Source organism: Mesoplodon bidens, assembly GCF_964165515.1.
Source record: "Mesoplodon bidens genome assembly, chromosome: X".
In the NCBI taxonomy this organism is placed as follows: Eukaryota; Metazoa; Chordata; class Mammalia; order Artiodactyla; family Ziphiidae; genus Mesoplodon; species Mesoplodon bidens.
In genome coordinates this window covers 81,103,897-81,128,111 of record NC_138163.1, presented here as the reverse complement: position 1 = coordinate 81,128,111, position 24,215 = coordinate 81,103,897, and the positions used below count along the sequence as shown (strand labels likewise).

Sequence of the window (24,215 nt, the reverse complement as noted above, 5' to 3'; positions counted from 1 at the left end):
CAGGGAATTGGGAAGGGAATTGAAAGGCTGATCTCATTAGCACTTTCTCCCTCCGTCAGCCCCAGGCCAGCAGGCAGAGGTGATCTAGGGACAACAGTGGGGCACTGAGTAAGCCCAGGGCCCCTGCAAGGAAGGTCTGGGGAACACCTAGGAGATAGGATTCAGGAAGCTGGTGAGTCTAAATACTGAGGCTTTTCGGGGAAGCTTTTAAGGGATCCCCCGACCCAATTCAGCTACCAACCCTCCCTTCCATCCCAGCCCCAGTCTCTCAGAGGACGCTGGAAACAGGCCAAGGGTGGAGAACCAGGCCCAGCACACCCGAAGTGCTACCTTACTGTTTGTCCCTAGTAAAAGGAGCCCGATCAGGCATCATAATGACCCAGTGACCGAGGGGCACCCAATGACGACCCCTGAGGGGTGGACAGAGGCAGCATGGGTGAAGACGTGTGCTCTGGGTGCGGTGGGGGCGGGGAAGAGTGGGGAGAGAGGAGGAGCCTGGCCTACTCACTTGGCCCTTTGGGGCTGGGTCTCTATTTGGGTCCTTATCTTCTCCCGCCACAGCCTCAGACTCCCTTGTCCACGTGACCACGGATTTCTTCCCAGCGCTGGTGTGCTTGGCCTGTTTGGTTCCGGAAGGGCCCAAGGTATACCTCTTGGATCTCCCAAGCAGCGGAATACCAGAGACTGGGGGGAAGGTGGCCGGTTCCAGCGGAGGTGCCCAGATTCGCTGCCCCCAGGAAGGGAAGTTTTTCCCCAGGGCAAGTGTGAAGGCTCCCCCGAGGGATTTCTTCTCCTGGGTCCCCTTCTTCCTAGGAGTGACCTGCAGCAGGCCACCTGCCGTAGCAGCAGCAGCAGCAGCTCCCGGGGAGCTGGGCTTGCTGCTCCCGTCCCCCCAGAGCACGCTCTGCATTTTCTTAGGGGAAGAGATGCCCTGCTCTCCCACGCCCTGCCTTTCCACAACCGAAGAGAGTCCTCGCAGAGCCGAGGACAGGGAGGAGCCTGTCACGTGAAGGAAATTCTCCCTGACTTGGAAATTCGAGTGACTGGGAGTGTCCCCGGGATCCTCGGGTCTGCTGGGCTCGGCCTGGCCTCCTCCTCCGGGGTAAGTACTCACCGTCATCAGCTCTGTGTCACTGAACTCATCTGAGGACTCGGAGTCGGATAGCAGCAGGCCCAGGGCTTCCGCGGAGAAGCGCTGGCAATCCGCAGCCACGTTCAACCTACGCTTAGTGGCTCTCTTAGGCTCCCCCCAGGCCCGACCCGCTTCGGACCCATCGAGGTGGAAAGGGTCGGCCAGAGCCGGCGGCGCTTCCCCACAGCTCTGGGCGGTCGCTCCTGGACCGCCGGGACCCGCCTCGAGGCCGGCGGACACTTCCAAAGAGGCGCAGGGCTCCGCCAACGGGTATCTGCAGAAGCCCAGCGTGTCCCAGTCGTACAGCTGCTGCGTGGTGCCCGCCGCAGACTCCTCGGCCAGGTCAAGGAGGTCCCTCATGTCATCAGCCGGGGAGCCAGGTCGGCCTTCACGGCCACACAGCACCGGACCTCCCGCTTCTAGCATCTCCCACTCTGACTGGAAGCTCTTGGGATCCGGGCAGCTGCTCCCGCCCCCGCCGCTCGGCGGCTTCCTGGGCTCGGGGCCGCGGTCGGGTCCCCGCGGAACTGCGCGGCCGGCTGGGCGGACGCCGGCCCGCTCCCCGCCCCCTGGGCCGAAACCCGTTCCCCACACAGACACCTCATCTGGGGAGCTCATGTCGCGACCCAGGCGGCCGCGGAACCGGGGCGACTGTTGATGGCCCGAGTCGCGGTCGCAGTCACGGCGGACGAGGCGGGCGGCGCTCAGACGGCAGCGTCAACCACCTCAGGCGCTGCACGAGCTCGTCTCAAACGAAACGACGCGCCACTTTCAGCGCGCCTCTCACGCCTGCGACGCGGCCTCCTCATTGGTCCGGCCCCCGCCAACCAGCGGGCGCCTTGTTCGCCTGTCCCCTCGAGGCCTAACCAATGGGGTCGAGGGCCTCTGCTTTGCCCTCAAGCCCGTGGGCGGTCCGAGCAGTTGGCTGCTGAAGGGGATGGTGGGAGTGCTTCCCTCTGTCAAGACTCTCGGCCCGCCTCCTCCTGTCCCGCCTCCCCTTTCCGGTTAGAGTCACAGCTCTGAGCCTCCGTTTCCCATCTATACAGGGGGTCGGGGAGTGAGGGCGCCGGGCTCCAGGGGTGGTGAGGATGAAATGTCAAGATGGAGGCACTGGATGCCTAGCACGCGCCAAAAGCATTTGCCAGCCTCCCTTCCACCGCAAGCCTTACGACCCAACAGGAGAATGGGCACAGGAGTCCCGCAGTCAGTGATCAGGGGTCGGCCAGAGAGCAAAGGGATCGTATTTTCGTTCTGTAAGGTCTCTGTCTCAACTGCTCCATCAAATGTGGCTCAGCAAACGTCATTGGCAGGCAGGTTTGGCGGACAGACTGGGGTTGGCGGACAGATTGGGGTTGGCCTCGCTCCATCAGCCCTTCCCCCTCTCTGAGGCAAATTCAAAGAAGAAGAAATCGCAGTGGCCAGTTACACCCCAAAAGATGCTCGCCACCGCTGATCCTGGAGATGTGAACTAAAACCACGAATCGGGTTTCACACACTAGGTTGACAACCTTCAAAGAGCTTAACCATTCCGAGGGTGGGAGAGGTGAGGAGCAAACCCCTGTGGCGGTGGTGCAAGAGACCCATTTGGGAGGTAATTTGGCAGAATCCATTGAAAGCAACTTAGTGCCAGCACGGACTCTGTGCCTGGCACTCTTCTAAGCGCTGGGCATAAATAGTAATGCATCAGCGTGACACTCCTAGAACTATAGTACCAACTATTACTGGCCTCTTACCGGTGAGCAAACAGGCACTGAGAGGTTCAGCCACTGGCCCAAGGTCATTCGGCTCGTGGGGATCAGCGGCAGGATTGAAACCAATCAATCTGACTCCAGAGTCCTTGCTTTGAGCCGAAGACCTTAAAAAGGAAGAAAAAAAAATAGGTATTTCCTCTATGTTCCGGCAAGTCCGCTGCCTGGTACTTCTTCCGGAGACACGCTGGTACCTGTAGTGTACAGGAGCCCATGCACAAGGGTGTTGGTGATGGGAAAAACTGGGAGCACTCCAAATTCCCATCAGTAAGGAAATGGATGAATGCAACGTGGCTTAGCATCCAGTAGCATAAAGCGTGGCAGTCCAACGGAATGCATCAGGCCATTCTCACAGCTTTCGAAAGCACCTGCCTGACTTCAAACTGCAAGTTGCAGAACGATGGCTTTGGATTCACATTTGTAAGTTAAATCACTTGCGTGCGTGGGCACACACACACACCAGTCAATCCTACGTAATATATGAGAATTCATTTAAGTATATGTACAAGTATGTTTTAAAGTTTTGAAGGACGCACAACCAAGGCCTACCAGTTGTGATGGCGGTCGGTGTGGATAGCCAGGTGTCTCTCAATTTTTCTTGGAACTGTCAGTTCTCAGCTTCCCTGAGCTGAGCAGTACTGATGTCTGGGGAGTGGTGCCTCCCTTGGTTTCTCTATGGCCCATGGGTGTTAGAATTTCCCTTGTCTGCCACCCAACTCCTGCTCTGACACCCCTCCATTCCTCCCATACCTTCCTTCTGCTCCTTCCCGTTCATACTCCTCTGTCTTCAGTCACCTCTCTCTCCTGCATCCTGCTCTGGCTGACCTCCTGGAGAGTCCTGGCGTGTCTGAACCGCTGTTGCCTGTGGAACTCAAAGGCCCAGTTTTCTGGGCCTGAGTTTCTGCACCTGAGAAGCTGGCCATGCTGGAGAAGTTACAGAGCAGGGGAGACTGGGTGCACTGTAAATCTGCAATCCTCCTCCTCGAGCCTGCCCCCGATGGTGCCTGCCTGTTTGTGGATACCGCCCTCTTCCACTTCTCCCAGTGACTTTTTAAGGCATGGTGTGCTATTTCAAATATGTTAAAATGGATAAGGAAGGATATAGCAAAATCTCCTGCATCCACCAGCATCCTATGAAACATTACCAGTGGATCCAGTGGAAGCCTCCATCTTCCCTCTCACCATTTCCATTCCCTTCCTCCCTCCCCCATAGAGGGACTCCCGGAACTTCTCACCTTCTCCACTCTCTTCGTCCCTGTGGCTCTCCTACCTCCTCTTCCCATACATCCCATACGTCTCCAATGATGTCACTAATCTCTGCTTTACCCCGTTATGCTCACCAGGATCCAATACTGGCTTTGATGTACTCTCTTGGCCCAGGGTGGGAGCCAGTGGCAGAGGTTCCTTTTGGCCTTCCCCACCATGATAGCTCTTACTCCACAGACCAATGACCCAACGTGTAGGTCATTGCTCCAACTGCCAAGTGTATCACTTAGAATTATCAGCTTGGGGACTGGAGAAATGACCACTATGTTTGTCCAGGGACCCAGTCAGCTCACCGTGAACTGATCTCTATCCCCAACTCCTTTTACTGCCAGAACCTCATAAGCCCCACTCTAATGGGGCCCCATCATGACACTTTGGGCTTCCGGGATCAGTGTCAGCTCAGAAACTGTGTCCAGTAGTCCTAGATATGTCTGTGTCCGGTGCCAGTGTGCAGTCGCCCAAGCATCTAAGAAAAGTGCTGTGAACATTTGCATACAGATTTTTTGTGAATATAAGTTTTCATTTCTCTTGGGTAAATATCTAGGAGTTAACTTGCTGGATTGAATCGTTAGTGTATTTTTAACTGTTTCCAGAGAGTCTATACCATTTTTTGCATTCTCACCAGCAATGCAGGAGAGTTCTAGCTGTTCCTCAGTCTGTCTAGCACTTGGTATTGTCTGTATTTTGTTTTTATTTCAGCCATGTTTATAGCTATGTTGTCGTATTTCATTCTGGCTTTAGTTATGTCCCTAATGACTAATGAGGTGAAACATCTTCTCAGTAGCTTACTGACCATCCAGTAAGCACGATGTCAGTTCGATTTTTTTTTTTTTGCTCATTGTTTATTGTGTTGTTTGATTTCTCATTACTGAATATCGAATGTTCTTTATCTCTTTCGGATACAAGTTTTTTATCATGTGTGCTTTGCAAATATTGTTTCCCAGTCTGTGGCTTATGCTTTCAAAAACAAAGAAACAGAGAAAACCCAAATAACACAATTTAAAAATGGACAAAGGAATTGATTAGATATTTCTCCAAAGAAGACACATAAATGGCCTACAGGTATATGAAAAATGCTCAACATCACTAGTCAACAGGGAAATGCAATTCAAAAGCACAATGAGTTATCACCTCACAACTGCTAACATGGCCAGTATTAAAAAAAAAACAACTCAAAATAGCAAGTGTTGGCAAGGTAGTGAAGAAAATGAATTCCTTGTGCATTGCTGGTGGGAGTGTAAAATTGTGCACCCGCCATGGAAAACAGTATGGAAGTTCCTAAAAAAATAAAAATAGAACTCCCATATGATCCAGCATTCTCACTTCCGTATATTTACATTTACATTACAAAATAATTGAAATCAGGATCTTGCATAGATTATTGCACTCCCATGTTCACTGTACCACTATTCACAATAGCCAAGGGGTGAGGACAACCTAAATATCTATCAACAGGTGAATAGATAAAAGGTGGTATATATAATGTATACATATAACCGAATATTATTCAGCCTTTAAAAAGAAGGAAATCTTGCTATATGCTGTAGTATGGATGAACTTTGAGGATATTATACTAAGTGAAGCAAGCCACTCACAAAGGACAAATACAGCATGTTTCCACTTATATGGGGTACCTAAAGTAGTCAAACTCTTAGAAGCAGAAAGTAGAATCCTGGTTGCCAAAGGTTTGGGTGAGGGGGAAACGGGGAGTTGTTGTTCCATGAGTATAGATTTGCAGTCATGCAAGATGAAGAATTCCGGAGATCTGATTGCAACAATGTTCATATAGTTAACCACACTGTACACTAAAAAATTGTTAATAAGGTAGGTTTCCTAGTCTGTGTTTTTGCAATAAAAATGAATTAAGAAATAAAATGCCTTATTCAATGGCTTTTCGTATATTCACAGTTGTGCATCTATCACAATCAATTTTAGGATATTTTTGTTAGCCCAAGAAGACGCCTTGTATCCCTTACCCAACACCCCGAACCCCCCAACCCACCCCCAGCCCTATAGGCAAGTAATAAACTACTTTCTGTCTCTATGATTTGCCTATTTAGGAAATTTTGTATAAATTGAATCACACAATATATAGTACATGTTGTCTGGCTTCTTTCACTTAATGTAATGTTTTCGAGGTTCACCCATGTTGTAGCATGCATCAGTACTTCAGTTATTTGTATTGCCAAATAATATTCCATGGTATGGGTATACCACATTCTATTTATACATTCATCAGTTTATGGGCATTTGGGTTGTGTTTAGTTTGGGAATGTTATGGATAATATTCCCAAACTCAATGCTGTTAAGCATATTCATATACATTTTGAGTTCATGAGTTTTTGTGTGAACATATGTTTTCAGTTCTCTTCGGTAGATCCCTAGGAATGGACATTCTGGATCATATGGTAACTCTATGTTTAACTTTTTAAGAAAACACCAGAATATTTTCCAAAAAGATTCAACTATTTTACATTATCACCAGAAGTGTATGAGGATTCAAATTTCTCCAAATCCAAATATTTGTTATTATCTGTATTTTGGATTATAGCCATCCTATTGTTTTGGCAACATGGTATCTCATTATGGTTTTGATTTATATTTCCCTACTGACTAGTGGCTGTGAACATCCTTTCATATGCTTATTAACCATTTCTATACCTTCTTTGGTTAAATGTCTATACAAATCTTTTACCCAATTTTTTAATGGGGTCATTTTCTTATTTATTTATTATTCTTATTCTTTATTCTGCATACAAGTTCTTTGTTAGATCTGTGACTTTCAAATATTTTCTCCCAGTCTGTACCTTGTCTTTTCATTTTCTGAATAGTGCCTTCTGAAGCATAAATGTTTTAAATTTTGACGAAGTCCAATTTATCAAGTTTTTCTTTTGTGGATCATGCTTTTGGTGTTGTATCTAAGAAATCATCGCCTAGCTCATGCGTACAAATATTTTTCTCCTAGGGTTTCTTTTAACAGATTTATAGTTGTAGGTTTTACTTTTAAGTCTCTGGTCCATTTTGCATTAAGTTTTGTGTGTGCTGTGAAGTAAGGCTCGAAGTTTGTAGTTTTGCATGATATCCAGTTGTGCCAGCACCATATGTTGAAAAGACTATCCTTTCCCCATTGAATTGAAAATCATTGACCATAAATATAAGGAGAGTTCGTTATTTCTAACCTCTCGATTCTGTTCCAGTGATCTATCTCTATGTCGGTATCACACTAACTTGATTACCTTTATTTTTATCGTAAGTTTTGAAATCAGAAGGTGGAATCTTCCAAGTTTGTTCTTTTTTGAAGTAGTTTTGGATATTCTGTTTTGTTTTGTTTTTCATTTCCATATGAATTTTCTGGATCAGCCTGTGAGTTTCTACAAAGAAAGCCTGCTGAAATTTCGATAGAGATTGAATTGAATCTATATGTCAGTTTGGGGAGAATTACCATATAAATATTGAGTCTTACAACCATGAACATGCAATGCCTTTCCATTTATTTAGATCATCTTTAATTTCTCTCAACAAACATCAATTTGTGTTTCTCAGTGCATAAGTATTACATTTGGTTTGTTAAATATATGCCTAAGCATTTAATTCTTTTTGATGCTATTGTAGCTAGAATTAAGTGTTCCTTGATTTCATTTTTGGATTATTTGCTACATGTATATAGCAATAAAATTTGTTTTATGTATTACTCTTGTATTCTGTGATCTGTTGAACTTCTTTATTAGTTCTACCGTTAGATCCGTTTTTGTGGATTCCTTAGGATTGTCTGCATATGAAATCATGTCATCTGAGAATAAAAAAAGACTCCCTTTTTATTTCCTATCTGGATGACTTTTAGTTCTTCTTCTTCCCTGTTTGAACTGGCTCAAACTTCCAGTGCAATAATGAATAAAAGTAGTGAGCATGTCTTTGTTGCTGACTTTAGGGAAAAGGTATGCAGTCTTTCACTACTGAATATGATGTTAGCTGTAGGTTTTTCATAGATATCCTTTATGATGCTGAAGAAATTTCTTTCTATTCCTAGTTTTTTTAAATTGTTTTTATCATGAAAGGTGGTGGAATTTTGTCACATGCTCTTTCTGTGTCAGTTAATATGATAATGTTTCAGTGCTTTCTTCTTTTAAAATAGTGTGTTACATAAATTGATTTTTAGATGTTAAACCAACCTTGTATTTCTAGAATAAATCCCACTTGGTTATGGTATATAATCCTTTTTATATGTTTCTGAATTCCGTTTGTTAATATTTTCTTGAGGGTTATTTCATCTATATTCATGAGAAAGATTGGTATGCAATTTTCTTTATTTTGGATGTCTTTGTGTGTTTTGGGCATCAGGGTAATTGTGCTGGTCTCAGCCAATCGACAGTGATACTGTCAGCTAGAAATACCTGGAGGCACTTACCTGTACTCCAAGGCGAGCCCCCACAGATATTTCCCCTTTCAGAACCAATGTTGTGGTTGAACTAGCCCTTGTGGTTCTTATTATAATTGCAAGAGGCACCTCAGCAATAACCTTTAGGAGACTTTGTAAGGACGAAGTTTATTACTCATAAGTCATGGAGGGTACATGGCATGCCTTGGACCACACAGAAAGGTTGTGGGTGGAGAAAGAGAGCTGGGACCTGGGGTTATGTATGTATCGGGGTCAAGAGTGAGGGGCCTAGGGTTTCTCAGATTCACTCTTTATCGATGAACTTAACACAGAATGGGAATTAAAGCACAAGAAGGGAAAAACAAGCAGCCAAAGGGTCAGTTATCTAAGTCAATCAGAGATCTCTAAAACAAAGGAAACTTCAGGGGTGTGGTGGCCTGGCTCTTTACCTAGTCGTGTAGCTGGCAATTTGTTCTTTTTGATATAGCTGTCTTTGAAGTGGTGCCTCAGCAATCAAAAGCTTAATGTCAGGCACTTGCATTACAATTAAGAAAAAAAAAACTGTCAGAGGCTCACACTACAGTAATATTGGCCTACTAGAGCTATTTTGAAAGTATTCATTCCTCTTCTATTTTCTGGAAGAATTTCTGGAGTGTTGCTATTATTTCCATCTGAAATGTTTGATAGCATTCAGCAGTGATGCCATCTGGACAGGAGCATCATTGTGGGAATATTTTTAATTATTAATTTAATTGATTGTCTATTATTGAGTCTGTTTTGAAGTTTGTGTCTCTCTACAAATGTTTTCATTGCATATATGTGTCTAATTTGTTGGTATAAAATTTTTCATACTATTTTCTTATGTTTTTTTAAATTCAATAGGCTCAATGGTGATGTCTCCCTTTTCAGCCCTGAGTTTAGTGATTCCTTAGGAATCTTTTTTTTTTTCTTGGTCTGTCTGCCTAAGGTTTGTGATTTGTTATCTTTTTAAAAAACCATCTTTTGGTTTCATTGTGTTGTCCAAAAAAATTAATCAAGAGTCAATCGAAGAAAAATGGAAATTTTTATTTGAGCCAACCTGAGGACTATAACCTGGGAGACAATCTTCAGAAAACTCTGAGGACTGTTCCACCCATTGGAGGTAAAACCGTGATATAAGTTTTTGAGACAAAGTAGCATATTAATAGTTTACATAGTCCAACAAGGCGAGTAGTGGGTATTAATGAGGCATTACAGGATTGAGAAAGGAAAGTTACCTCTTAAGGAGTTACCTCGCTGATTCCAGGAGGAAATTTCTTTTTCTTCTCTTTTTCTTTATTTTCTTTCTTTCTTTCTTTCTTTCTTTCTTTCTTTCTTTCTTTCTTTTTTTTCTTTTTTTTGGTGTGTGGGCATTCCTGTATCTTTTAAGGGGATCTAGTTAATGTATAATGTGATGCACAAATCACACTAAAGGGGAGGGTGTAGTGGCTCAAATGGGCAGAGAGAGAATTTTATGTTTAAAATGTTTCTTGTCCTGCCTGAAAATAATTTTATTTCAGTAATTCCACTTTTGATCATTAATCTTTCAATAGAAAGCATTAGGTGATCAAGTATTTGGTCCCTAAATGCTAGGGTGGTTCTTTACGTGCCTTGGGTCCATCATGTCCCTCGATGCTGGGTCCTAATAGCCCGGTTCTTTCTTTCCTTTTAGGGGGTGGTACTAGTAAGATGTCTGGCAAGGACTAACGGCCAATTCCAAGTTGTCCAATAGGACTTGCACCAATTTTACCTTGCATGTGCATTGTGCATGTCCATTATTTTATAGAGAACTATAGATGTGATCAATAGTTTCCAGTTGTTTAGATATCATTATCTTAGTAGGAGCAGGTGATACACAGTGCAAAAAACAAGAAACTAAAACTTTATAAGTTACACAAACTGTAATCAAAGTTGGAAATAGGAGCAACAATATCATTAGTAAAGATTTAAGCCAATATCCTCTTGAACCATACCATTTTCCTAGCATTTCCCTTAAACTGGGAAGATGATCATTCAGAGTGGAAATCCAATTTTTCATACGCATCATAAGCGGGGGTTGCATTAGAAGACTCATCAGGTATAAAAACAAAACGTTCACTATGTATTACAGCATAAGCTCCCCCTTGGGAAGCTGTTAGAATATTGAGGGCCATGCAATTCTGTAGGACTGCTTTTCTCATCATGGAAATTTCTGAACTGAGCAAACACACGGCTTGGTTACTATCATTTAAGGCTTGCTGGGTGAATTTTGTTAAAGCCTCTATATGAGTAATGATATCTTCTATTCCAAGTGTGGGAATAAATATTGCAGCCAAATAATCATACCATTGGAAAACTGATTGAACCCAACATGCCCACATTGAAAGCAGGATGACAGCGGCTGTTTTCAAGGCTACCTGTAGGTGACATTGAGCCTAAAGGAAACCAATTGTACACCTTCCTAACCAATCTGGGGAGATCCAAGGTCATAAATTTGTTGTATAAACCTATTGGGTCCTGTTAGAAGCTATCCCACAACTTTAACCTCTAGTGAAAACTGTCTTTCAGACATTGAAACATACACCCAAAGGTTATCAAATATTAGGTAGGATTCATTTGGGATTTAAAAACATTTACTAATGTGTATCTGAGGCCATCGTTCTGCAACTTGCAGTTTGAAGTCAGGAGGATGCTTTCTTCTTTTAGTGTCTCTCTTGTGGTTTGATGATTTTCCTCAGTGTTATGTTTGTGTTCCTTTCTCTCTAGTTTTGGTAGATCTATAGTAGGTCTTTGATTTATGGTTACCATGGAGTTCATTTATGTTGACCTATAACTATTTGATTGCAACCGATAGTCATATATGTTCAAACACATTCTGAAAGCTCTACATTTTTTACTCACCTCCCAGCATTTTGTGTTTTTGATGTCATATTTCACATCTCCATGTCTATCATTTAACTGTTTATTGTAGTTACAGTTGATTTTACAATTTTTGTCTTTTAACCTTTGTACTAGCTTATTTAACTGGTAAATACCCAGCCTTTATGATATAATTGCTTCACCAGTATATTTTCCCCGTCCTTTAATTTCTTATTTCCTGTTGTAGCCAGTGTTTTTTTTTTTTTTTTTTTTACTTCAAGAAGACCTTTTAACCCTTCTTGTAAGGTTGGTTTAGTATTGATGAACTCTTTTAATTTTTGCTTGTCTGAGAAGCCTTTATCTCTCCTTCAATTCTGAATGATAACCTTGTTGGGTAAAGTATCCTAGGTTGTAGGGTTTTCCCTCTCAGCACTTTAAATCTTATCATGCCACTCCCTTCTGACATGCAAAGTTTATGCAGAAAAATTAGCTGATAGGCTTATGGGACTTCCCTTGTATGTGACTCTTGTTTTGCTCTTGCTACCTTTAGAATTCTCTCTTTAACTTTTGCCCTTTTAATTATATGTCTTGATGTGGATGTGTATGGGTTCATTTTGTTTGGGACTCTCTGTGCTTCCTCTGTGTTTCTTTCTTCAGATTAGGGAAGTTTTCAGCCATAATTTCATCAAATACATTTTCAACCCCTTTCTCTCTCTCTTCTCCTCTGGGACCCCTATAATGCAAATGTGAGTATGCTTGATGTTGTCCCACAGCTCCCTTAAATTATTCTCATTAAAAAAATTGTTTTTTGCACTTATGATTGAGTGATTTCCATTATTCTACTTTCCAGACTGCTTATGTGTTCTTCTCTGTCACCTAATCTGCTGTTAATTCCCTCTAGTGTATTTGTAATTTCAGTTATTATATTCGGCTCTGACTTGTCCTTTTTATATTTTCTAGTTCTTTGTTAAAAATTCTCACTGTTCATCTATTCTTTGCCCCAGTTCAGTTAGCATTCATATTACTACTGCTATGAACTCTTCATCAGTTAAATTATTTATCAGTTTCCTTAGGGTTTTTTTCAGCATTTTTTCTTGTCTTTAATTTGAAACATGTTCCCCTGTCTACTCATCTTTTTAAAACTTTCTCTGTCTCTATGAAATTAGGTGAGACAGTTATCTATCCCAGTCTTGAGGGTGTGTTCTTGTGTGGGACCATCCCTGTTCAGTCTGCACGTGCCCAGTGGCTCTGGAGGGAGAGCTAGATATGAAGTGAGCATGGGCTGCATCTTCCCCTAGGGCGTGGTGGCAGTCACTGCCTGGGTGGGAAACAGGTCTGGAGTTGAAGGGGCTAGAGCCAGAATAAGGTGTGAGCTGGGGCTGCTTCTCTGCTCAATGGCCCTCACTGCCCTTTCAGGTGTGGGTTTGGGACCTGAGGGGCCAGAGTTAAGAGCCCTGAGGAAGTTGGGTTTCTCCCAGGTGTGATGGCAGTCTCCACATTGGTCTGGGATATAGCCGGGTCCTGAGGGCTTGGGGCAGTATTTCTCTTCTGGTTTCACTTTTCCCCCAGTGTGCACACTGTGGTTAGAGGCTAGAGGGAATGGGCTCTGAGCCAGAGGGCTTCAGGCCGGAAGGGATGGTGCCATACCACTGAGCTGGTCCCATACCCTCCATAGTGTGCACAGGGAAGCGAGTTCCTGTGATGGTGGTCTCCAGCCTGTACTTAGCTTCACACTCTCCAGAGTGTCTGCAGGGACACAAGACCTGGAATGACTGTCTCTACAGGTTAGAGGCAGGTCGAAAGTCTACGCTGGCTCTGTTTCCTCAAAGTGCACACACACTCATTGGTAATGGCCTCAGCTCAGTGGGGAGCAGTGCCGAAGCAAGAGGGGCTAGAACATAAGCCTGGTACAGGCTGGACTGGGGGGGGCACTGGGTACATCCTAGGAATCCAGCCAGAAGCCTGGGCACCAATCAAGCCCACCATCTCCAGGGAGGGGTTTGAGTGGATTAAATCCCACGAATGTCCTTTTCTGACCCTGAGGTCTGTGACTGCCCCATCCCACATGTGGTCTGTCCACCTGAGCTCATGCCATGGACTCTGGGAGCGAGTCACTGTGAGAATATGGGGGAAGGGTGGACTCAAGTGCTCCCCATTGTCCAGGCGCAGTCACTCCTTACTTCCCATCCTCACTGCGCCCACCCTGCCCCTGTCCCAGGTAGCTCATGTTGGGTGGTCACATATATGGGTCCCCTGATTCTAAGATGAGCTACTCTGAGGAGCCACTCTTCCCAATCTCATTCCATCCACACCCACAGTAGCTGTCAGACATCATAGGATCACAGAGTAGGATCGAGAGCCTCCTCCAGCGAATCCAACATTTCGAGCATCCCGACACCCTGTCGTGGGGTTTGGTGACTTCTGCATCCTCCCCCGCCTATGCTTTGGGAATTTAACGACAACCCTTGAACACAACAGATCCGACCCTTGCTTTTGCTCATTCAATGACTTACAGAACCTGGACTAGCCTCTACTCTCTTTACTCCCTGAATCACATCTTTCTCCCTCAAGGGAGATTATCCCTGATTACTTTTATTCACACACAGGGACACACAGTCACCAACCTTGAATGTCCTATTTACCATCATACCCCCTTTTGTGTAGTAAAATACCGGTCTTTTGGGAAGGGTGCCAGGCAGAATCGCCTCACTCAAACACAGATCTGTCCCTCTGAGTCTCAGGCTAGTACAGCCCTGGGTCCCGGCTGAGGGAAGGAAGTGCTCCCCAACCTCCAGTGAGGGGGAAATTGAACATGGAGCTCAGAGTCAATCTCGTGTGTCCTAAAGAGGCAGTCTGGGAGATTGAGCTGGGACACAGAAATATAATTTCCAGGAAAATGTGTCATGGGGCTGGTGGAAGAGTATTTGACAGGGACCATGCAAGAACACAGACCTACTAACCACACTTGCCATAGAACCTGACGGGCCAATATCCACTCAAGGGTATAGAGACGACCAGGCTGGAGGAGGGTGGTCAGCTGGTGAGGGCAGGGAGGATGTGAATGCTTCCAGAGTGGAGCTCTGGAAGGGGGTCATGAGTTCCTGCTGATGGGGAGGGTGAATGGCAGAGATGAATGGGAACCACCAGACCCCAAAGGAGGAGGGTGGTTTGGAGAGAATTAGAAGAGGGCCTTCGGGGGCAAGGGAGGACGTGCCAATGTGGCCAGGGAGAGCACACAGACGACCCAGACCTGGGGCAGTCCGCTGACTTGACTGCAGGGATGGTAGCAGAGGCTGGTCCAGAGTCCCCACCACAGGATGCGACAGATACTGTTCTGGAAAAGGCTCTGACGTGGAGCAGTGCCCCGCCCCGGCCCCCTAACCCTACCCCTACCCCTCGAGAGAGAAGGCAGAACACATAATATGAGAGGTACTTTTTTTGGAAACTGCTGTGAAACTGGGGAGGGGGCAAAACAAGGGTAGAGGAAGCCCTAGCTGAGGCAGAACAGGAGGGAACGAGCTTGGCCACAGCTCCCGGGCTCCAAAGGTACCAGCTGCCCCTCCTGAAGGAAGACGATGGGCTCAACCTGTAAAACAGCAGAGTCAGGGAAGAGCCTCAAGCCAGGGCCGGCCCCCAGCCCTGCTCAACAGCCAGGACTGTGGGAAGGGGTACGGTGTGTGTAACACTCACTTCAAAGTTTCAGGATCTTGAGAGCCATGTCCTTCATGGTGTCTGCAACAGGGACAGGCATTAGTAGGCACTCCAGAGAGAGGGATATGGAAGCCCGTCCCCTATCCCCGTGAGGAACCGCGTAGCCCTGAAAGCTGAAACCCTCTCCAGACCCGATGCAAAGAGCTCTGGACCAGATCACTCCCCACCACCGGAATTGAATGTGGAACTGGTTCCTCAAGGGAAACAAAGTGTGCCAGCAGCTCTGATGCTGTGGGCCGTGCCACAACCAGTCAGATCCCGTCACACACACAAACAAACAATCCAACAAGAACCTTAGAAGCCACACCAAGCAGCAGTTCAAGGGAAAATCAACGAGGCATCTCTCAAAGTCCTATCAGAAGGAGATTCCCTAGGACTGGTCTGGTTGGCAAAGTGTGCATGCAGTCCAGACAGTACTTTGCTACTTGTACACACGCCCAGTTGTACATGCACAGCTGGCTCCAGGGCCAGGCCTGCTAGGTTCTCCTCGCCACAGGGATGTTGGTCCCTGCGAGGCCGACTGCACCTGCAGCCCACCCCCACCCCAGGTGCCCACCCGGGTTCTGAACTAAGACACCGCTCTCCGTCCCTGGTTCCTCATACCAAGTTTCTTCTTAAGGTTGTCTACTTCTCTCTGTAGCACGAGACACTAGGCCAGCAGACACAGGAGGAAGAGAAATGATTAGTATAATCTGGCCTCCTCTCTCCTCCACCTTCTCCTCTCCACTGGGCCCTGCACCCCAAAGCCGGGTGGCTAGAATGGCAAGCGCTCCTCAGTGGAAAGCAGGTGGGCTCCCTCCATGGGGTACGTGATGGGGGCAGGGGAGGGGTGGCCCCACACATGTCAGCTGAACTTGGACCCAGATCCCAGCCTCGAGTTTGGGCCTGCATTTCCAGGAGCCAGAGGAAGCATTACCCAAAGACAGCCCGGCATTCCCAGTGGCTGCTGCGGCATTTCCGGTCTTGGGGGATGGTCCAGTGGCTCCCAGTCACCTGAGAGGGAAAGGACACACAATCCAGCTTCGCAGGCTCCCAGTGAGGTGGAAAGGGCCAAGTGGGGTCTACGGTGAGGTGAGGCGGCACCACCCTCTGCTGGCGACCAGCCGCCCCTGCTCTGCCCAGAAGCCCGAACCTTCTCTCTGGGGCTGCCTCCGCTGTTACCCGGGGGCAGCCATTTCCCCATTGCATTGTGGTCCCCAAGCTATGTGCCTCTGGATTCGCCCCTCCCAGAGCTGCAGCCACAGCCAGCACGTGGGAGAGCAATGTGGGCGAAAAGGACTTAACAGAAAAGGCTGTTCCCCTGTAAATCTACACCCGGAGGAGCTGTGTGTGGCACTGCCACCGATCAGCCCTGCCGCACAAACCCCCCACACAGGATGATGTGGCTCAAGGCCAGCCCTGCCAGCACCCCGTCTCCTGTGGGAGAAGCTGCCTGAGAGAACGGCTGTGCCCCCAACAGAGACAGAGCCAGAGGTTTCTGCCCTCCACCCCTCTCCCCTCCCCTCCTATCAAACCCACGACACTCACCTGAGGGGGCAGGCCCCCCGGGCATGACTTCTCCCTGGTTCAGGGCCAAGGGCTCTGAGTTTCTTGGATCTTGGGGGCCTCTGGTGTCGACCTCGCCACTGCTGGCTTTTCCACGATGCATGCGTGGATAAGATGTCCCTGGCCTGTGAGCTGGCAGCTGAAACAAAAATTTTTCACCGATTTGGACTAAGGAAGTCTGTCTGTGTGTGTGTTTGTGTGTGTGTGTGTGTGTGTGTGTGTGTGTGAGAGAGAGAGAGAGAGAGAGAGAGAGAGAGAGAGAGAGAGAGAGAGAGTGTTGTGTGATTTGGGCCGGGGTGAGGCAGGGAATTGGGAAGGGAATTGAAAGGCTGATCTCATTAGCACTTTCTCCCTCCGTCAGCCCCAGGCCAGCAGGCAGAGGTGATCTAGGGACAACAGTGGGGCACTGAGTAAGCCCAGGGCCCCTGCAAGGAAGGTCTGGGGAACACCTAGGAGATAGGATTCAGGAAGCTGGTGAGTCTAAATACTGAGGCTTTTCGGGGAAGCTTTTAAGGGATCCCCCGACCCAATTCAGCTACCAACCCTCCCTTCCATCCCAGCCCCAGTCTCTCAGAGGACGCTGGAAACAGGCCAAGGGTGGAGAACCAGGCCCAGCACACCCGAAGTGCTACCTTACTGTTTGTCCCTAGTAAAAGGAGCCCGATCAGGCATCATAATGACCCAGTGACCGAGGGGCACCCAATGACGACCCCTGAGGGGTGGACAGAGGCAGCATGGGTGAAGACGTGTGCTCTGGGTGCGGTGGGGGCGGGGAAGAGTGGGGAGAGAGGAGGAGCCTGGCCTACTCACTTGGCCCTTTGGGGCTGGGTCTCTATTTGGGTCCTTATCTTCTCCCGCCACAGCCTCAGACTCCCTTGTCCACGTGACCACGGATTTCTTCCCAGCGCTGGTGTGCTTGGCCTGTTTGGTTCCGGAAGGGCCCAAGGTATACCTCTTGGATCTCCCAAGCAGCGGAATACCAGAGACTGGGGGGAAGGTGGCCGGTTCCAGCGGAGGTGCCCAGATTCGCTGCCCCCAGGAAGGGAAGTTTTTCCCCAGGGCAAGTGTGAAGGCTCCCCCGAGGGATTTCTTCTCCTGGGTCCCCTTCTTCCTAGGAGTGACCTGCAGCAGGCCACCTGCCGTAGCAGCAGCAGCAGCAGCTCCCGGGGAGCTGGGCTTGCTGCTCCCGTCCCCCCAGAGCACGCTCTGCATTTTCTTAGGGGAAGAGATGCCCTGCTCTCCCACGCCCTGCCTTTCCACAACCGAAGAGAGTCCTCGCAGAGCCGAGGACAGGGAGGAGCCTGTCACGTGAAGGAAATTCTCCCTGACTTGGAAATTCGAGTGACTGGGAGTGTCCCCGGGATCCTCGGGTCTGCTGGGCTCGGCCTGGCCTCCTCCTCCGGGGTAAGTACTCACCGTCATCAGCTCTGTGTCACTGAACTCATCTGAGGACTCGGAGTCGGATAGCAGCAGGCCCAGGGCTTCCGCGGAGAAGCGCTGGCAATCCGCAGCCACGTTCAACCTACGCTTAGTGGCTCTCTTAGGCTCCCCCCAGGCCCGACCCGCTTCGGACCCATCGAGGTGGAAAGGGTCGGCCAGAGCCGGCGGCGCTTCCCCACAGCTCTGGGCGGTCGCTCCTGGACCGCCGGGACCCGCCTCGAGGCCGGCGGACACTTCCAAAGAGGCGCAGGGCTCCGCCAACGGGTATCTGCAGAAGCCCAGCGTGTCCCAGTCGTACAGCTGCTGCGTGGTGCCCGCCGCAGACTCCTCGGCCAGGTCAAGGAGGTCCCTCATGTCATCAGCCGGGGAGCCAGGTCGGCCTTCACGGCCACACAGCACCGGACCTCCCGCTTCTAGCATCTCCCACTCTGACTGGAAGCTCTTGGGATCCGGGCAGCTGCTCCCGCCCCCGCCGCTCGGCGGCTTCCTGGGCTCGGGGCCGCGGTCGGGTCCCCGCGGAACTGCGCGGCCGGCTGGGCGGACGCCGGCCCGCTCCCCGCCCCCTGGGCCGAAACCCGTTCCCCACACAGACACCTCATCTGGGGAGCTCATGTCGCGACCCAGGCGGCCGCGGAACCGGGGCGACTGTTGATGGCCCGAGTCGCGGTCGCGGTCACGGCGGACGAGGCGGGCGGCGCTCAGACGGCAGCGTCAACCACCTCAGGCGCTGCACGAGCTCGTCTCAAACGAAACGACGCGCCACTTTCAGCGCGCCTCTCACGCCTGCGACGCGGCCTCCTCATTGGTCCGGCCCCCGCCAACCAGCGGGCGCCTTGTTCGCCTGTCCCCTCGAGGCCTAACCAATGGGGTCGAGGGCCTCTGCTTTGCCCTCAAGCCCGTGGGCGGTCCGAGCAGTTGGCTGCTGAAGGGGATGGTGGGAGTGCTTCCCTCTGTCAAGACTCTCGGCCCGCCTCCTCCTGTCCCGCCTCCCCTTTCCGGTTAGAGTCACAGCTCTGAGCCTCCGTTTCCCATCTATACAGGGGGTCGGGGAGTGAGGGCGCCGGGCTCCAGGGGTGGTGAGGATGAAATGTCAAGATGGAGGCACTGGATGCCTAGCACGCGCCAAAAGCATTTGCCAGCCTCCCTTCCACCGCAAGCCTTACGACCCAACAGGAGAATGGGCACAGGAGTCCCGCAGTCAGTGATCAGGGGTCGGCCAGAGAGCAAAGGGATCGTATTTTCGTTCTGTAAGGTCTCTGTCTCAACTGCTCCATCAAATGTGGCTCAGCAAACGTCATTGGCAGGCAGGTTTGGCGGACAGACTGGGGTTGGCGGACAGATTGGGGTTGGCCTCGCTCCATCAGCCCTTCCCCCTCTCTGAGGCAAATTCAAAGAAGAAGAAATCGCAGTGGCCAGTTACACCCCAAAAGATGCTCGCCACCGCTGATCCTGGAGATGTGAACTAAAACCACGAATCGGGTTTCACACACTAGGTTGACAACCTTCAAAGAGCTTAACCATTCCGAGGGTGGGAGAGGTGAGGAGCAAACCCCTGTGGCGGTGGTGCAAGAGACCCATTTGGGAGGTAATTTGGCAGAATCCATTGAAAGCAACTTAGTGCCAGCACGGACTCTGTGCCTGGCACTCTTCTAAGCGCTGGGCATAAATAGTAATGCATCAGCGTGACACTCCTAGAACTATAGTACCAACTATTACTGGCCTCTTACCGGTGAGCAAACAGGCACTGAGAGGTTCAGCCACTGGCCCAAGGTCATTCGGCTCGTGGGGATCAGCGGCAGGATTGAAACCAATCAATCTGACTCCAGAGTCCTTGCTTTGAGCCGAAGACCTTAAAAAGGAAGAAAAAAAAATAGGTATTTCCTCTATGTTCCGGCAAGTCCGCTGCCTGGTACTTCTTCCGGAGACACGCTGGTACCTGTAGTGTACAGGAGCCCATGCACAAGGGTGTTGGTGATGGGAAAAACTGGGAGCACTCCAAATTCCCATCAGTAAGGAAATGGATGAATGCAACGTGGCTTAGCATCCAGTAGCATAAAGCGTGGCAGTCCAACGGAATGCATCAGGCCATTCTCACAGCTTTTGAAAGCACCTGCCTGACTTCAAACTGCAAGTTGCAGAACGATGGCTTTGGATTCACATTTGTAAGTTAAATCACTTGCGTGCGTGGGCACACACACACACCAGTCAATCCTACGTAATATATGAGAATTCATTTAAGTATATGTACAAGTATGTTTTAAAGTTTTGAAGGACGCACAACCAAGGCCTACCAGTTGTGATGGCGGTCGGTGTGGATAGCCAGGTGTCTCTCAATTTTTCTTGGAACTGTCAGTTCTCAGCTTCCCTGAGCTGAGCAGTACTGATGTCTGGGGAGTGGTGCCTCCCTTGGTTTCTCTATGGCCCATGGGTGTTAGAATTTCCCTTGTCTGCCACCCAACTCCTGCTCTGACACCCCTCCATTCCTCCCATACCTTCCTTCTGCTCCTTCCCGTTCATACTCCTCTGTCTTCAGTCACCTCTCTCTCCTGCATCCTGCTCTGGCTGACCTCCTGGAGAGTCCTGGCGTGTCTGAACCGCTGTTGCCTGTGGAACTCAAAGGCCCAGTTTTCTGGGCCTGAGTTTCTGCACCTGAGAAGCTGGCCATGCTGGAGAAGTTACAGAGCAGGGGAGACTGGGTGCACTGTAAATCTGCAATCCTCCTCCTCGAGCCTGCCCCCGATGGTGCCTGCCTGTTTGTGGATACCGCCCTCTTCCACTTCTCCCAGTGACTTTTTAAGGCATGGTGTGCTATTTCAAATATGTTAAAATGGATAAGGAAGGATATAGCAAAATCTCCTGCATCCACCAGCATCCTATGAAACATTACCAGTGGATCCAGTGGAAGCCTCCATCTTCCCTCTCACCATTTCCATTCCCTTCCTCCCTCCCCCATAGAGGGACTCCCGGAACTTCTCACCTTCTCCACTCTCTTTGTCCCTGTGGCTCTCCTACCTCCTCTTCCCATACATCCCATACGTCTCCAATGATGTCACTAATCTCTGCTTTACCCCGTTATGCTCACCAGGATCCAATACTGGCTTTGATGTACTCTCTTGGCCCGGGGTGGGAGCCAGTGGCAGAGGTTCCTTTTGGCCTTCCCCACCATGATAGCTCTTACTCCACAGACCAATGACCCAACGTGTAGGTCATTGCTCCAACTGCCAAGTGTATCACTTAGAATTATCAGCTTGGGGACTGGAGAAATGACCACTATGTTTGTCCAGGGACCCAGTCAGCTCACCGTGAACTGATCTCTATCCCCAACTCCTTTTACTGCCAGAACCTCATAAGCCCCACTCTAATGGGGCCCCATCATGACACTTTGGGCTTCCGGGATCAGTGTCAGCTCAGAAACTGTGTCCAGTAGTCCTAGATATGTCTGTGTCCGGTGCCAGTGTGCAGTCGCCCAAGCATCTAAGAAAAGTGCTGTGAACATTTGCATACAGATTTTTTGTGAATATAAGTTTTCATTTCTCTTGGGTAAATATCTAGGAGTTAACTTGCTGGATTGAATCGTTAGTGTATTTTTAACTGTTTCCAGAGAGTCTATACCATTTTTTGCATTCTCACCAGCAATGCAGGAGAGTTCTAGCTGTTCCTCAGTCTGTCTAGCACTTGGTATTGTCTGTATTTTGTTTTTATTTCAGCCATGTTTATAGCTATGTTGTCGTATTTCATTCTGGCTTTAGTTATGTCCCTAATGACTAATGAGGTGAAACATCTTCTCAGTAGCTTACTGACCATCCAGTAAGCACAATGTCAGTTCGATTTTTTTTTTTTGCTCATTGTTTATTGTGTTGTTTGATTTCTCATTACTGAATATCGAATGTTCTTTATCTCTTTCGGATACAAGTTTTTTATCATGTGTGCTTTGCAAATATTGTTTCCCAGTCTGTGGCTTATGCTTTCAAAAACAAAGAAACAGAGAAAACCCAAATAACACAATTTAAAAATGGACAAAGGAATTGATTAGATATTTCTCCAAAGAAGACACATAAATGGCCTACAGGTATATGAAAAATGCTCAACATCACTAGTCAACAGGGAAATGCAATTCAAAAGCACAATGAGTTATCACCTCACAACTGCTAACATGGCCAGTATTTAAAAAAAAACAACTCAAAATAGCAAGTGTTGGCAAGGTAGTGAAGAAAATGAATTCCTTGTGCATTGCTGGTGGGAGTGTAAAATTGTGCACCCGCCATGGAAAACAGTATGGAAGTTCCTAAAAAAATAAAAATAGAACTCCCATATGATCCAGCATTCTCACTTCCGTATATATACATTTACATTTACATTACAAAATAATTGAAATCAGGATCTTGCATAGATTATTGCACTCCCATGTTCACTGTACCATTATTCACAATAGCCAAGGGGTGAGGACAACCTAAATATCTATCAACAGGTGAATAGATAAAAGGTGGTATATATAATGTATACATATAACCGAATATTATTCAGCCTTTAAAAAGAAGGAAATCTTGCTATATGCTGTAGTATGGATGAACTTTGAGGATATTATACTAAGTGAAGCAAGCCACTCACAAAGGACAAATACAGCATGTTTCCACTTATATGGGGTACCTAAAGTAGTCAAACTCTTAGAAGCAGAAAGTAGAATCCTGGTTGCCAAAGGTTTGGGTGAGGGGGAAACGGGGAGTTGTTGTTCCATGAGTATAGATTTGCAGTCATGCAAGATGAAGAATTCCGGAGATCTGATTGCAACAATGTTCATATAGTTAACCACACTGTACACTAAAAAATTGTTAATAAGGTAGGTTTCCTAGTCTGTGTTTTTGCAATAAAAATGAATTAAGAAATAAAATGCCTTATTCAATGGCTTTTCGTATATTCACAGTTGTGCATCTGTCACAATCAATTTTAGGATATTTTTGTTAGCCCAAGAAGACGCCTTGTATCCCTTACCCAACACCCCGAACCCCCCAACCCACCCCCAGCCCTATAGGCAAGTAATAAACTACTTTCTGTCTCTATGATTTGCCTATTTAGGAAATTTTGTATAAATGGAATCACACAATATATAGTACATGTTGTCTGGCTTCTTTCACTTAATGTAATGTTTTCGAGGTTCACCCATGTTGTAGCATGTATCAGTACTTCAGTTATTTGTATTGCCAAATAATATTCCATGGTATGGGTATACCACATTCTATTTATACATTCATCAGTTTATGGGCATTTGGGTTGTGTTTAGTTTGGGAATGTTATGGATAATATTCCCAAACTCAATGCTGTTAAGCATATTCATATACATTTTGAGTTCATGAGTTTTTGTGTGAACATATGTTTTCAGTTCTCTTCGGTAGATCCCTAGGAATGGACATTCTGGATCATATGGTAACTCTATGTTTAACTTTTTAAGAAAACACCAGAATATTTTCCAAAAAGATTCAACTATTTTACATTATCACCAGAAGTGTATGAGGATTCAAATTTCTCCAAATCCAAATATTTGTTATTATCTGTATTTTGGATTATAGCCATCCTATTGTTTTTGCAACATGGTATCTCATTATGGTTTTGATTTATATTTCCCTACTGACTAGTGGCTGTGAACATCCTTTCATATGCTTATTAACCATTTCTATACCTTCTTTGGTTAAATGTCTATACAAATCTTTTACCCAATTTTTTAATGGGGTCATTTTCTTATTTATTTATTATTCTTATTCTTTATTCTGCATACAAGTTCTTTGTTAGATCTGTGACTTTCAAATATTTTCTCCCAGTCTGTACCTTGTCTTTTCATTTTCTGAATAGTTCCTTCTCAAGCATAAATGTTTTAAATTTTGACGAAGTCCAATTTATCAAGTTTTTCTTTTGTGGATCATGCTTTTGGTGTTGTATCTAAGAAATCATCGCCTAGCTCATGCGTACAAATATTTTTCTCCTAGGGTTTCTTTTAACAGATTTATAGTTGTAGGTTTTACTTTTAAGTCTCTGGTCCATTTTGCATTAAGTTTTGTGTGTGCTGTGAAGTAAGGCTCGAAGTTTGTAGTTTTGCATGATATCCAGTTGTGCCAGCACCATATGTTGAAAAGACTATCCTTTCCCCATT

At 47.2% G+C, this 24,215-nt stretch overlaps 2 protein-coding genes across 2 annotated transcripts; both read right to left on the bottom strand.

Moving 5' to 3' along the window:
- Window positions 1-362: 362 nt before the first annotated feature.
- Window positions 363-16,271, bottom strand: LOC308609373 (uncharacterized protein CXorf49 homolog; the record flags this gene model as incomplete). The annotated part of the gene is made up of 4 exons (XM_081223054.1): window positions 363-410; window positions 509-1,835; window positions 16,005-16,081; window positions 16,221-16,271. 4 exons carry the CDS (start codon window positions 16,269-16,271, stop codon window positions 363-365), a joined length of 1,503 nt encoding a protein of 500 aa, XP_081079180.1.
- A 1,026-nt stretch (window positions 16,272-17,297) lies between these two features.
- Window positions 17,298-21,239, bottom strand: LOC308609372 (uncharacterized protein CXorf49 homolog; the record flags this gene model as incomplete). Its single annotated transcript, XM_081223053.1, has 3 exons — window positions 17,298-17,345; window positions 17,444-18,770; window positions 21,142-21,239. 3 exons carry the CDS (start codon window positions 21,237-21,239, stop codon window positions 17,298-17,300), a joined length of 1,473 nt encoding a protein of 490 aa, XP_081079179.1.
- Window positions 21,240-24,215: the final 2,976 nt, after the last annotated feature.